Source organism: Theropithecus gelada, chromosome 1 (genome assembly GCF_003255815.1).
Source record: "Theropithecus gelada isolate Dixy chromosome 1, Tgel_1.0, whole genome shotgun sequence".
NCBI classification, from domain to species: domain Eukaryota; kingdom Metazoa; phylum Chordata; class Mammalia; order Primates; family Cercopithecidae; genus Theropithecus; species Theropithecus gelada.
The window spans coordinates 149,699,866-149,716,301 of NC_037668.1; the positions used below are offsets into that span (position 1 = coordinate 149,699,866).

At 34.2% G+C, this 16,436-nt stretch overlaps 1 protein-coding gene across 1 annotated transcript in view; it reads left to right on the forward strand.

Moving 5' to 3' along the window:
- USH2A (usherin) overlaps positions 1–16,436 on the forward strand; it is a 795,153-nt gene that overhangs the window by 469,161 nt on the left and 309,556 nt on the right. Inside the window, exon 37 of the mRNA XM_025367257.1 lies at positions 8,895–9,074. Coding sequence (XP_025223042.1) covers positions 8,895–9,074 — 180 coding nt within the window. The remainder of the gene's footprint in view (positions 1–8,894; positions 9,075–16,436) is intronic.

Below are 16,436 nucleotides of genomic sequence, written 5' to 3' on the forward strand. Positions count from 1 at the left end.
ATAATCCTTAGTTGACTGTGAGCCATTGTTTCACTGGATCAAGCTCTGTAGTCCCTAGGTGAAAGCAGTGCAACTGACTGGCAATCCCGTGGTCTTACCACATGAACTTCAGCTGTCCTTTCATTTACAAAAACAAAGAAAATTAAGTTATATTTCTAATCATTTATTTCTACATACCTATTATCGTCTCCCTGATTGTTGTAATTTCTTTATCTTTTTTCTTGTACATGAATTACGAGTCTCTCAAGGCTTTTCATCATACCATTGATTTAGATCTCAGCTCTATCTATTCTGTTCCTGGCTTTTTCTAACTTATTTATTAAATACTTAATGCATTTTTAAATTTCCAGATTGTTTCTCTGTCTCTGCAATATCATTTTATCATCTTATAGGGAATATATATATCATTTTTCCCCAAACTGCATGGTTATTTTGTCTTTTGATGTTAGAATCCTTTCTTTCTCTTTAGCTGTATGTACAATACTCTCTATATATTTTTTTCTTCAACCTCATCTTGCTTATGCCTTGTATGGGCAGTTCTGTCCAGATTTTGCTGTGGTTCTGAGCTTGGTCTACTTCCTTTCCCTTCTGGTGCTAGTCAGTCTTCTTTTGACCTGAATTTTGAGCACTAGGTGTTGCTAGAGAGTGCAAAGATGCACTGGGCAGAATTCTGGGGAATCCAGATTTTGCCTCCTCTGAGGTCCTATTATATGGCTTTTGTGGCAGCACTTGCTGCATTTATTCACATGCATCTCCCAATCCTGGGAACACCAGCTTCTTCCCCCAACTTAGTACAGGGCTTGGCAGAATGGCCAGCCCTGATTTCTCTTCCTATCTCTGCAGACTCCACTCATTTCATTTCTCTACACATTGGAGAGGATTTATTTGGCTTATACTCCTTCCTCTGGGAACAAAGGTAGGAGTTGTGCTATACTAAGAAAGAATTTACCATATCTTTCTTCTTTTAGGTTTCAATTTCATGTCAGTCATTTTTTTCATTTTCCTTTATACATTTGTACCTGGAGAATTTTCAACTAAAATTGTTAATGTTACTGTTTTCATAGCTTGTTTCCATTCTGTCACGTATTTTGGAAAGACAGTTGTGTGGTACCACTTAATTTAGAAGCTGTGAAAGTTCACAATTTGTCCAAAATCTCTTTCCAGCAAGGTGATTCATATATACAGTTCAGAGACTAACTCGGAGACTGTAAGGCGGCTTCTGACTTTCCCCACCTCCTAGTGTTCATGTCCTTGTTTACTCTCCTTCCCTTGGGTATCTTCAAAACCTGTGACTTGCTTCTCACCAGTAGAACATAACAAAGGTGATAGCATGCCACCTCCGTAAGATTGTAACCTATCTTGCTAGGAGACTCCCTCTTTTTGATACAGTAACTGGTCACGCTGGGAGACCCATATGGGAAGGAATGAGGGTGAACTCCAAGCAACTCAAAACTAGTAACTGAGGGCAGCCTTGAGCCAATAGCCGGAAAAAAACTGAGACCCTCAGTATCGACAGCCTACAACAAATTGAAAGCTACCAGCAACCACCTGAGCTTGAGAGAGATCCTTCCTCATTGGAGCCTTCAGTTGGGACTTCAGTCCCGGCCAACACCTTGACTGCAGTCTTTTGAGACCCTGAGCACAGGACCCAGTTAGCTGTGCCAGACTCCTGACTCACAGAAACTATGAGATTATAAATGTATGTTGCTAAGTTTGTGGTAATACCATGATACATCGATATACAACTAACACAGGAACACCTGACTGTGTGACTGTAGCATATGAAACAGGTGGAACTCAACAGCAAAACATGATATCATTCTCGTCCAGACCCCCAAATCGTTGCTCTTCTTTTACAGAGTAACCATCTCAAGTATATATATTCCAGTAATTAGAAGAAATTGTTAAACATGTCATTAAACAAATAATGGACCATAGGCTTTGTCTGGGATCAATAATGGTTGTTAAATTACTCGTCTGATCCTAGTAGCACCATAGGCTTAGCATGTTCAGCATGGTTAGTAAGGCTCTACCAAAGTGTTTAGAAGGAAACACATTTTGGTGATAAAATAGTTGTGTTCATGTCCAGTGTTTGGTGTGGAAGCTGGGGACCACTTTCTCTGGGAGTATATTTGTTCAAGTAACTCTTAGCTGATCGAGATAAGGCATCAGTTTATTCAGTTGGAAAAAAGTTTCCTCAAATGGCAAATAATAAGTCAAAGTGGGGAAAAAACTCTGACATATCAGAGCATAACTTGGTTAATGAAAATAAACCATACTTCTACAATTTACGATAGTCACGGTACATCTCTGAATTTACTCTCTCTTTCTGTGTGTGTTTATATACATATATACAGTGAACTATACTGAATTTTATATATCATATAGTGAACTTTATATATACAATGTGTACTATACATGCGTATATACATATATATTTCTTTAATTTTTATGACTATTTTTAGAGCAGTTTTAGGATTATGGAAATATTAAGCATAAGGTACAGAGATTTTTGTCTATCCTTCATGCATTGTAATTCCTTTCTGATGTTCATAAAATGAGATCCATTTAGGAAAATCTGACTGTGATACATAGAGAAAGCTTGATGGGAAAAAATAAAACATGCTTCAACAAACTTTAAAAAATAATTTGCAATTTTTAGAACAGTAATTGTGCCTGCACATTAAAAAAAAGAACAACAGAACAAAACACAAAGATTCTAGATATCTATAGAGCTGTCGTTGCTCTTGTATGGGCACAACCGGGGCAAATGTGTCTGAAGCATCTTTTGGTGAGTTGATAAAATGGTGCATGTATTTATTCCCTGCACTACAATTGTCATACTAGAAGAATGACCAATTTAAAGAGGAGTCAAAGAAGTACAGCTTTGACTAGATGACAACTAATTAAAATCACTATTACAGTAATTACAGTAATGTAAGAAATATGATGCATTAATCGAGCACCGTCCTCAGGAGGTCTTAGTGGTTCATAGGCTATTTATTTCTTTCTCTTTCAAATGTTCTGTGAAGAAGACAGCTTTGTGGGCATATGTCTATAAATATTTTATACATTGTCAAAAACGTAAGGCCAAGAATAGATTTCTTTCACCATATATTAATTACAAAATAAACAAACGCTCAGCACCTTTCAGCTTCCTAACAACATGAGATCTATCAGAAAAATGGAATTTGGAAGAAACACTTGCTTTTTGGTTAAAATAATTTAGAATAATATTTTTGGAAGGAATAAATAACTGTAACTTAAATATTAATACAGGCTATCTAGAGTGACCTGAAATTCTTGGCTCACAGTAAAGGCTGATTTTGCCAGTTTACCTTGGTCATAATTCTGTGTCTTCTGATTTTGGTATTGGCAGAATTTTGTGATACTGAGATGGAACTAAACAACTCTAAAATTTAGACCTCAATACCAGAAAAACATAGTATTTCTTTGTACAGCAAGAAGTGGGAAAAATTAGTTAATACTTTTTCTACCCTAAGATGTAATTGGATTCAGAAAAAGACTAACTTAAAGCAGGACCAGGCCTGACATATAAAATCCTCACAAGGTAACAAGAATCAGTTTGGTTTGTTCGCTGTCATTTCTCATTATAATCTTTGTCATGAGAATGGATTCATGTTGTGCCATTTTCTGTTCTTGTTACAATCTTTGTCACATGAATAAGATATCAGGATGTTAATGCCTGGCATACAGTATTGCATGTGTGATGATACTGTACAGGACTACACTGACCTTTGCAATATTATGTATTCTGATTGGTTGTTCATGTCACCTCTTTCCCACAAGTTAATAAGGCTGTAAAAAGGAGAGAACTGAAATGGCCAGCCAGTCAAATTATAGAATATTGAAAAGGTCAGAGCAGTACAGCACACAGGAAAAAAAATTATGGAATATATGGTGCATTAAAATTCTTGTGACAATGATTATAACAAGAATAGGAAAGGATACCCATTTATGTTATTTCAATCTAGAGAACCCCATAGGATGGTATCCTCGGGACAGCAATCATTTACGCATCCCTGAGTCATACATGTGAAAGCATCCATTTATGCTGTTTTTTCCTTAAAAAATAATTGCATAGAAGATTTTCTACTATTCAACAAAAAAGAACATTGAAAATAAGATTTTCATCTTAGAAAAGGGGCATTCATATTGTTAACTTTTCAGTTAAGACTTTGTATTTGAGACTAAAGAAAAGGTTTTTTTATAAGTAAAATCTGTTGTTCATATGAGGTTTATTTGGTCTATTTTTTCATGTAACACTTTTCTTTGAAATAAAATAGGACTGAATGGATTAACCTCTTTCAAGACCCTTTAGAATGTGGGATAGACTGAAAGAGCAGTTAGGAGTTTATTTAGAAATTTTACATGATCTATACAAAACTTATTTTATCTTTATGATGTGTGATGTTGGTCAATACACAAAAAATCTTTTCTTCCTCTGCATCTTCAGTGGAAGATAGTGACAAAGAGGTATAAAATTAAATCAGAAACCCTGATGTTACTGTTCTTAATTGTGCAATAATGACTACTTATTTTTAAAATTGTTTTTATGCACATTTTAAATTTTCTTATAGAACAGCTTCATTGGATTTTGTAGTCTATAAGGAGACATCTGTTTTAAACCTCAGTTTTACATTTATTTCACTAATAGAGTAAATACATTATAGTCCGAAGCTAGAGTCTGGACTCTAGAAGAATCATCCAGGATCCCAGCACCCTATGCTCCAGTGCTCATCCAGTAGGCCTGGGGTAGAATTCAGATATACAAATGTTTATGAGGTGCCCGCACATGATTTTGATGTAGGTTGTGCCTGGAACAGTGGTATTGGTAACCTCATTTTGCAAAGAGTTAAGTGAGATCCCCAGTTAAAGCCCTATAGCTCAGACCAAGCCACAGAGGGTGGAGGAAGGCAACTCAACTTCAAATCACAATGCTTGGGTGGAGGTGAGGCAGGCAGTGGGGAGTCGTTGTTCCAGAACACAGAAGCTTAAAAGGTCTTGCACCATCCACTTATACTCACAAATAGGGTCAGATTGGAGGGCCTACCAGACAGGAATGGTCACCTGCGATAGGACATGCTTATCACTTTCACAATTTCAAGCTTGATTTCTGAGGCTGAACCAACGAGGCTGCGTTTTCCAGTCCACTGAAAGCCCAGTTTATGCAGTGAAAAGTGGCAAAGCACAACCATCTCAAGAGCAGGAATCTGAGGACATGCATTTAAAAAATCTACCCCTCCCCCCAATATTGAGGAGCCTAGATTCTTAAAGTTCAAAGGAAGAAAGGAAAGACAGTGAGAATGAAATGGAGGAAGAACTAAAATCTGTGGATCCTGCTTTGGTTTTGAATCTGGACGTTTTTGAGCTTCATTGAGGGCTGAAATCCTGTCAGCTACTCTAGGTCTGTGAATTGAACTGTATGTTTGTAGGGGTGAGAGAACATTAGACTCACTCAGCTGCATGGTTCCTGGAGATGTACAAGTTCTTTTTTGAGCTGAGCAAAATGGTTATGTAATTGCATGCTTCTCATAATTATTGAGTAATTATATACTTCTTATAATTACTGAGTATTCATTGTTCTATAACTAGAACTTAATGTTACAACTAATTATATAATTACCATGTATTAATTTTGTTATCTAGGAAGCTTAGCATAAAGTGCACTTATATATTTCTCCCTGCCATGCCATTTTCAAAGCAAGAAATAGTGTTTGTTTTTTGTTTGTTTTACAGCTCAAAATTTCCTTCAAAAACAAACAAGCAAAATGCAATGGAGAAAACTTCACCAACATTATAATCATACACATTTACTTATTTATTTTGTATTTGTCCCTGGCTGAAAATTTGTAAAAATATATTCTCATGGCTTAATTTTAGAATTTCCATTGTTGCTTTACAAATTTCATTCTTTTATAAGACCTGCGCAGTTATGCTACTTGAGAGTCAATTGAATATCTGCTTGAGTCTATAGGACAAGCTGACCTTTTTGAAAGTTTACAGTTGAGCATGTTAATGACAGCAGAGGTACTTCCAAGGAGCTCAATATCATGGGGACAGGAGATCTTCCCATCCTGACCATGTAATTGATCTTAGGCAATGGTTAGGATGTTCACATTTAATCTTAACCAGGTTTCTTGAGTGCAGGAATTATGTCTTATGTACTTGGGGCATGTTCTCGTCAGTGCCTAGCAAAGCCTTCTCCTTGCCTGCAGTTGGAGCTCAATAATCCTCAGTAGAAGCAAGTTGACTAGTTGTAAAGAACCTACGAAAGCTAAAATGGCATAAATTGGAAATGTCTTTTTAGTGCATAATGAAATTATCAAAGGCTGCTTTGTGGGTTTCATAACGTCTTGCTAATATGTATTACACATATAGAGGAGTGCATTATCTACTTCCATTTTAGGACCTTGAAATCACACTTTAAGCTATGAATATGTCTTTATCTGCTTTTACTGAAAGTGAGTAGAAATTATCATTGTCATGTTTTAGCCCACAAGCACTGCTTATTTCTTTTGAAATAAACTACTTCTTTGGACATGCCAATTTTGGGTCCAGAGTAATAGATTATATTATGCCACTAAGGCTCTCTTCTGCTCATGGAAAAAACTCCTGAGTATTTTGTAACAGATTTTCCAGTGACTTCCTCCATCCCCAAATTGTTATAAGTATCTTTTTAAATAACTTTTTGTATGTTTTTAAAATGTGTTGGACCTACCCACATTTCAAGAAAATAGTCAAGTAATAACCAGATATCAGAATCTCTTTTGCATGATTTGATCTTCATTAATTTCAGTTTGAAATATAATCTGATGGGACAGTGGCACATTGGTAGGGGATGAGATTAGTGCTGCTTTGTTCATTGAAAAACCTTAGAATTTTGATTAATAATACATTGTTAGGTTGGAAGGGGTAGAGAATAGGTAGGCAATTGCTACTGAGAAAATGAAATACAGGGTGTAAAATTCTTAATCACTTGCTAGTTCTAAATGGCTAGAATGTATCAATTGTATGGATTACAACAAAAACAATAACATCATTCCTAGCTGCTGTTTATGAGCAACTATTATGTGCTGGATATGATAAAGAAATCAATAAATCATCTCACTTCATTTTCACAATAGCACTGCAATGTAAATACTGTATTATCATTCCCAGTTCACAGTTGAAGGACCAGATATTCAGAGATATTAAATAAATTAGCAAAGAGTACATTACTAAAGAATAAAAGAACATGTTCAAATGCAGGACTTTCTGACAACCAAATTTATGTTCTTTCCTTTGAACTATACTTTGCTACTAAACTGTGTTAAAATATAATGTTTTTGTAAATATTATAAACATTGCATTTTGTATACTATACGATGCAAGATCACTTTTAGCATGATGCCATCTTTTACTTTTTAAGCATTTGTTCAATAAAGATTATATCAGCATCTGGAGATCTTGCGAGTATGCTTGTTCTTCCCTTTGAAGCTCAATATCATGTGCTTTTTTAATTCATTTCTCTATATCTGCAGAGATTGTATGTGAAAGATTAAATGTACATATAATAAAAAGTGATGTTATATAGGAAGAAGGTTATTTGAAGTAAATATTGGTGCTCTTTTAAAGAAAAAATCTCACTCTGTCACCCAGGCTGGAGTGCAGTGACACAATTGTAGTTCATTGTAATCTCAAATTTGTGGGTTCAAGTGATTCTTCCACCTCAATCTCCTGAGTAGTTAAAACTACAGGGTCATACCACTGCGACTAGATAATTTTTAATTTTTAATTTTTTTTTTTTTTTTTTTTTTTAGAGATGAGGTCTTGCTATGTTGCCTTGCCTGGGTGGTACTCTTAATCATTCATTTTTCTGTTTTTTAAGAGTTATTGTATCATTTCTAAAATTGACAAAAATTAAGCAACATTTAAAAAAATCCTATCATAAATTTTTCAGGAAAGCATCTAATATAGAAAAGTGTTACAATTTTCATATGTAGCCCTTTTCTTATTTTAACCCTAATTTCTGACTCTTAACCTGAAATTTAACCTAATGGTGTAAGAGAGAGATAACACTGTTATTAGGCAGCAATATTTTCCTGCATTGTGGACTGATGAGATTTAAGAATGGATTTGCTAAAGCTTTGGAAGGAGAGTGGTGGTGGGAGCAGGGTGAGGACATATAGAGAGTGACTCTTTTATATAGCTAGGCAGCTTCTGCATTTTCTCATAAAGCTAAAAATATTAGATCTTCTGGTCAAAGTGGACATATAGTACCTCCCATACCCAGTTGCTTTTCAGGATATTCTGACTAATTCTAATTTAAAGAGGTATTAGATAGAAAGAAATCCACCCACATTTCAAGCAAAGTGAACAGAAAATACCTCAGTTTGTGATATATACAATATCTGACTAATATGTCTGAGTATAGTACGTGTATCCAGAACCATTCTATTTGAGGAATAATGTATTATTTCTTCCTGTCTGCATATCCAAAAAAAATCAGGGATTTTTACTGGAAAAATAAAACTCAAAAAAGTATAAACAACTCATCAAGTAATCAATTTCTACATTTGTGCAATATTTTTACTTATATGCTTGATACTTGTGATATGGCTTTATCCTACAGTTATCTAAGAATATTCCTCAAATATTTTGATTGCTGTGATGAATGAATTGGCCAGGTCAACCCAGATAACACTTTTGTTCACAAGATAATAAAATCCAAATATGTGCATTGATAGAAGCACGTGTAATGCCTCTTAGAGTGGTAAAGTTACAGACCTATTTGGTACAGTATATTTAGAAACTCAAAAAAAATACTCAAATAATATCAGGAAAGAATTCTTAAATATGTATTTATTTTAATAATTTTCTTTTTTAATCAGTAGGTAATAATTACACCCTTCTGAATGTCACAAAAGTCATGTACAGTGGAGAAGAGACAAACCTTTGGGTGCTCATGGATGGGCTGGTTCCTTTTACCAACTATACCGTACAAGTGAATATTTCAAATAGCCAGGGCAGCTTGATAACTGATCCTATAACAATTGCAATGCCTCCAGGAGGTAAGTCTATGCAAATGTTGGCTATCGAATTTTATATAAATGCCCTAGAATTAAGTGACCATTGAATATCTTGTTTGTTTTTACAGGTATTTTATTTTATAACTTAGAGGCTCAATTATATTTCTGGTTCTTTTGATTGTTGTTGTTTCGCTTTGTGTATTCAGATTCTTTAATTGACGGTCTTTTACTGTTTTGCTGAGACTGCTTTCATCCATCTCACACTGTGTGTGTATGTGTGCCTATATACCATACATACACATATCTCTCTGGATTTCTGCATGTTAAGAAAATTGGGAAATGCTTTTTGTTCAAGACTTTACTTAAAGCCAAAATTTATATTTGCAATTTGAGTTTCCATTTTCTACTGCAGATGGTTTTCATTCCTGGTGTTCTAAATAACTAGTTCAATTGTATACTTCAAGTACTTCATTTGGCAAAAAAAGGCAGGGTGTAGACGATAGAATAGGAAATTTCCATTTGCATTACTGAAAAACACCTTTAAATTCCTGATCCTAATAATTACAATTCAGCAGAGCCACATTCATGTGTGAAATGTGATACAGTCTGGATATTTTTATTTTAAATATTTCTATAAAAATCAACCTATTCACAATTGCCATTATTTTGATGTGCCATCAGCTTCACCATGTTTTAACTCGTTGTGGGAAATAATCACATTGAGGAAAACCCCTCTAGGGTTGACATGGATGGCCCTTGAACAGAAAGCATGCCTAACAATGTTAAGAGCATGATTCTCCATTGAGTGCTAAAGAATGTATGTTTTCTGAAAATCCTGAAAGCAAAGGACCGCAGGATATCCAGTGTCTGCTCTGTAGCCCATCTCCCAGGAATGAGTGTATTCTGGACTAAGGGAGAATGTCACAATCTTATATCAGCAATCTGAAGGGCAGGTTAACCCCACTTCCAGTTATGAAGAGTGTAAGAACAGAAAATGCCTTATCACTGGAGAAAAATAAAGGAAATCTTCAGGTTGTATGGAACCACTCCCCTGCAAAAAAGATTCATTACCTGTTGTATCATAAAATCACTCACTATTATCTACCTTTTATACCATTATTAAAATTATGAATTGATGTTTACTAAAACAGTTGAAACTCTACATGTCAGAAGCTACATTACTTAAGAAAAGAATGCATAAAAGAAACTTTTGAGGCTGATCAACTCAGCTTAGTATCATATTTATTAAGAAAATAATTTTAAAAGGGAATTGAATTTAGATATATTTATTTAAAAATTGAGACTGGAACACAAAATAAAACAAACTCCCTAAGATAAAATAAACCTTAGGTGTTCATATCTTCATTTTTCACTTCAATACACATGCTACGAAGGATAGAAAACTGTGATGACTCTAAACCCTAGTATATAATATCCTTTATTCAGATTTAGAAATTAAAGAGTAATCAGTGCCATAATGGAGATTTTTAAGTTATATAGTCATACCTTTTCTACAGGATATATACAATATTTAATAAGCATGTTTATTTTATGATATTTATATGGATTTTAACAGTTTGTGATTTACAGTAATTGATAATCATATTCATAAAACAGGGCAAATTTAATTAATTGTTTATGTGTTGAGGAATGTATGGTCTAATAATTTGTTATGTATACATATATCATGATTCAATTAAAAATAGCAAGCTCCTACTGCTAACTGAATATGTGTTATATGAATATACCTGTCAGTAAAAGGGTTAATATTATGCAAACAGGAAGAAACTAAAATATTGTTTTATAGTGGTGCTGTCAAACTGAGTAAACTGTTAACTGAGGCTTATCTTCATCTTCGCTCTGTGGATGCTTATCTGTGTCATTACCATAATGCACTGCAGGCCCACGCTCTCTGGGCCTGATGCAATCCTTCACTTTATGTATTCAAAAATCTAGAATTTGGGAGTCAGTCCTTCACCAAAGAGGAAGCAGATGTCTTCAAAGACACACAGTGATTCGCTAAAATTTATTATGGCCATTAGAACATACTTTCTTTTTTCATTAAATTGTTGTTGATTACAATTAGGAAACTTATAGCATTAAAATTATCTTTTTTATGACCTTGTGGCAGTTTAAAGGTGATACCTCATTGATTAAATAGGTTTTAGTTCATGCTTCCTTTTACTTAATGATCTGAAAACATATTATCCTGATTTACACATAAAAATCATGCTGAAAAGCATGTGGCATTCACTAGAATATGTGTGTTTAAGTAGAATTAAATTAGTACTGAGAGTTATTAAAGAAATCTTCCATGCCTTTGTCCAGTGAACTGTGTTTCATTCTGAAATGAATAATAAATGAACCAATATGCTAGGCGAACCAACTTATGGGCAGAATAGGTTCTATATGCTATTTACTTTTCCATTATATTTGGATAGCTATCATTATTGCCAATTCCTTGATTTCAATATTAGATCTCTAATATGGTGATGTTGAAATCCTAGTATCTTTCAATGCTGGATAATGCAAGATTTGTAATGATAATATCCTTAGCTATGCTTCTTTTGCATAGTTTTAAAACATAATAATAAAATAATTGGGCAAAACAAAATGCTCTTTTTTACTTCACCAAATATATGCTATCAAATCTGACCTGGAAAATCCCATTTACCCATTTAATCTGGCCAAATCCTTCTCATTTTTTAGGCTTGAACCTAGAAATTGTTCCATCAGAAAGTCATCTTTTGCCAGCAGAGGCTGAGATAGGACCTTTCTGTATCCCAGACAACAGTTACGTTATACTCAAATTGCCTGTTTAATCTGTCACAATCACTGGTTATAAGATTCTATAGAGTAGGAACTGTTTCTTACTCACATTTTTATCTTCAGTGCCTAGACTAAACCTGACACATGGTAGGTGCATAATGAATAATTGCTGAATGAATAAATTAGTCAAGATTGCTTAACTACTAGTTTAAAATTTTAAGCTTATCATTGCTCAAGCCCGCCAGGCCTCATCCCAACCTGAGCAACCTTGTATTTTAGCCAGCTGTGAAAATGTGACTTTCTCTCTACACCATTGTCCAATGTAGGAATGCTCTGGTTATGTAGATAAAATTGGGAGCTCAAACTATAAGGAGGGTGAGTGTATTGGAGGTAAGAAATATTCTCATGTTACACCAACTCATCACTTTTTTATTCTTCCCTATAGTGGTTACTTTTCTCAGGTGAGCATAGAATAAACAATCCTTAGTTTAGATAGGAATTTGGAAAGGAGAGGCGAAAGGGTCATACTCCAAAGAATTTTACCAGGATACATCATCTCTTAACTGATGGTTAGGACACATCTTATTTGCCAGTCCTACCTCTGTTTTTCTGATGAGAAAAAATATATATAATTAAGAATATGATAAACACAAGTTATTTGAAGATAGAAATTAAAGCAAGAAGATGGTGCTACTAATAATTTGGCACATAGATGAACAGTGGCAAATCCAAATTAACACACATTTTTTATTTGAAAACTTCAGTTTAAATATTATTTGGACAACAAGAGGAGCGTCTCTCTTTTTTCTAATTATGTAGCAGATCCTTCCCTACTTCTGCTCACTCAAGTTTTTTGTATTTCTACAATTACTATATTTTTAGATTGTTTGTAATAACATAATGCTCATATTTGGCACTAAGGTACTCTTGGAAATAAAGAATATATTTAATCAGAGCTCTTGAATAGCATTATGGTACAGGTTCAAGAGTTCTAGGAAAGGAATTAAAAAAATAAAAACGAATCCAAATGTTAATCCATAAATATGAAACTTTCCTATGGCCTTTACCCCTTCAAGGTCTGGAGTTACTAATGGGGTTAGGATTTCAACGCTTAATGGGGCTCAGTGCATTAGTGTTTTGTATGCATGGAATTCAGCATTCAGTTTAATAAGTGGTTGACATTGGTGATGTCCCTTAATTTGCTTAAATCTAATTGGCTCTTTTATCAGTCAAACCTGTATGGATTGGCAATTGATCAGAAAGGGTCAGCCATGACTCTGCATGTAGTTAAATGATGGAAGCACCAGTTAAAGTCGCAGTTGCATGATAATAAGCAAAAGAAGAACAAATGAGCTTAGAGGAGGAAGGCAAAGAAGCTTAGAAGTTTTGCAGGATCTTCAAGTTCAGAACAAAGGCATTATAGAGTATATAAATTTTAAATACACTGCATTTTGCCTCCAGACTTAAACCTTTTTTTTTTCCAGATGAACTGAAATCTTGTCTGAAACTGTCTTTGTTACATCAAAGAACTACTCAGAAAGCTAAAAGAGACAGAAGAAGCATAAAAGGGCATAGTTTAAAATGATTAGTGACATATTCCATACTGACGAGCTAGAAACAGATTTTTTATGAAAGTTTTATATTATTCCAAAAGGAATAATTCTCTTCTGTTTATCTTTTTCTGAACTGCTTTATTGTAACAGTGAAAGGAACTTGGTGCCACCCTGGTTTGTGAACCTAATCCAGTTTTCCTCTGATAATAAATAATTTGTCATTTGTACTTTTAAATTGATGAGAATTATTATAATCGACAGAGAGTATAAAATACTAGGCTTGAGAAACCTATTTATTTTCCCCAATGTGTTATTAGAAAACCAAAAATTGAAAAAGGCAAAATGGTTGTGAGTAATTTGTTTTACAGGGTCTTTTCGTCTGTCTCTCCTTCCCTGAACCCCCTCCCCACCTCTCCCCCTAAAATATCAATGAGAAAAAAATAAAAAAGAAAACCATTAGGAATTAAAACTGAGGCATAAGCATAGACTTTGTAGTCCCAGAAACATGGATTTAAATCCACCTCTTTCACTCACTGCTTGAGTGACTATGAGCAAATTTGCAAATATAACTGAGCCTCAGTTTGCTCATCCATTAAAGAGGCTGGTTGGTAATTCCCACATCAGGTGGAGGATTTAACAACATAATATATGTAATGTGTTTAGCGTATTGCCTGTCTTGGTAAACATTTGGTGCTTCCTACCTCCTTTGTTCTATTTTCCTACTAAGACTCTTTTTGGGGGTCTGGAAAATTCCCTACAGAAAAAGTAAGTAAAAAAAAAATCTGTCTTTCACATAGACTGCAGAGACCAGAATAATTTCATCTTGCTACATCCCTTTCCTTTCCTACACTTACTCCTTAACATGTTGACGTACGTATGGTCAGGCCAATAACCCTGCTAACGGGTGGTTGTGATGCATATTAGATGATGAAGTAAGCAGGAAGCATGGGAAGTGACTTTCTTTTTGAAATATCTTCAGCCTCCTCTTCCATGACCTCCAGATCATAATTTGTGAATGATTTCTTACATCAAGCTCTCATTGCTTATCTTGGGATTTCACATTTTTTCTTAATAAAATTCTTCTGTGTTTATAAAGAGTTCCTTATTGAATATAATTATGACTTTTAAAAAAATATCTATTATCTGTATATTTTATTCACAAATACTTTTTTTACATTGTTAATGTTAGACAAAAGCAAGTAATTTGAAATTTTATTCTAATAGCTTTTCACTTTTTCTTAATTGTCCTCAAATACATATATTTAAAAGTTACATCTTGGAATTCAAACTTTTTTTCAATTTTCACTAAATAGCAAAGTTTAGTAGTTGTTCAGCCAATATGCTTTTGAATAACTGAATAAAATGTTTGCTTTTAAAAATATTAGTATATGATTTTTGCCCAGTAATACCACTAAAGGAATAATATATTAATGACTAACTTTTTTGAGCTTGAACTACTGAATTCCATTGTGTTGAGAATTTAAGAGCTGGAATATTCTTTCAAGTATTGCTATATAACAAGCTACTCCAAAAATTAGCAACATAAAACAATCATTCTGTATTATTTCTCACCTAATTGTATGAGTTGTCAGCATGGTTCTTCTGGCTTAAGGAAGCTGGACTGGGCTTTTTCAGAGTTCCCGGGGAAAACTCAGGGTTTCAAGAGTCAAGCCCCAGTATGCAAGCCCTGAAAACTTTTGCTTGCCTCAAACTGTCCAAAGCAAATTTCTTGCCCAAGTCAAAAAGCATGCATGCTGGAATGTATGATTTACTGGAGCCTGATAATTTATCAGTCTTCCATAAATGTTTAAATGATTGGTTTTTAGATCGTGTATGTATGTGTGTATATGTACACACACATACATGCAAAAAAAAATATTTTTTTCTTTTAAATTAGTCCTGTTTTTGAAATAATGATGTACTAGCACCAAAAATAATGAAGAAAGTTGTTTACTAAATTTTTCCTGAAAAAGATACAAAAAAATCTTTCCGTCTCTACTAAAAAATACAAAACACTAGCCGGGCGAGGTGGCGGGCGCCTGTAGTCCCAGCTACTCAGGAGGCTGAGGCAGGAGAATGGCGTGAACCCGGGAGGCGGAGCTTGCAGTGAGCTGAGATCTGGCCACTGCACTCCAGCCTGGGCGACAGAGCAAGGCTCCATCTCAAAAAAAAAAAAAAAATCTTTCCTTACTTGACAGTTAATTTTGACATTTTATTTCAGTATAAAGATCAAGAAATGTATGTCAATAGATTCTTGTTTAAATTGTTTGTAGCTCCCTACTGGAGGGAAAATTCTGATCTCCTTTTATATGTAGGTGATTAAAAAAAAATCTTAGTTATTTCTCAAATCTAGGGCTTGAGTATTTTGATTTCTGCTTGTAATTCTGAGCTGTGAGAGTAGAAACTGTGTGTACTTTGTATATCATTTGTAGCTCCAGTGTCTAGCATAAAATATTTGCTGGATAAATTGCCAGAACCCTTCGTGGCAGTGATAACTTGGAAAATAATCCTAAAGTTATCTTTTGCTATTGCTGTGTCTTTTACTTGGATAAACATTTTCCAGGATTAAATTCAACATTTAGGGTTGTTTAATTCATCCTAAAATCATTTTTAGTCCTGTTAAGATTACCATAGCAGTGTAAAAATACATAATATAAGACCCTCTGGAGGCGTGTTTATAAATTTGTGTATTTAATTGTCTGTTTTACCTACCTTTTTATTTTTTATTTTTAAATAATTCTGACTTTTATATTATGTTTAGGGGTACGTGTGCAGACTTGTTACATGGATATATTGTATGATGCTGAGGTTTCAGGTATGATCGATCTTATTGCCCAGGTAGTGAACAGAGCACCCAACAGTTTTTCAGTTCTTTGCTTTCCCCCTCTTTCCGCCTTCTAGTAGTTTCCACTGTAACCACCAATTTCAATTAACTTACCTATTGTGACTGGTGGTTGAACACTTAATTGAAAATAATGGTTAAAACAGAACATTTAAAAACCCTAAATATATATTTAATGTGACTTTAATTTAGAACACATAGATATATTTATCCATGTTATATAGGACCAAGTTGTTTTCT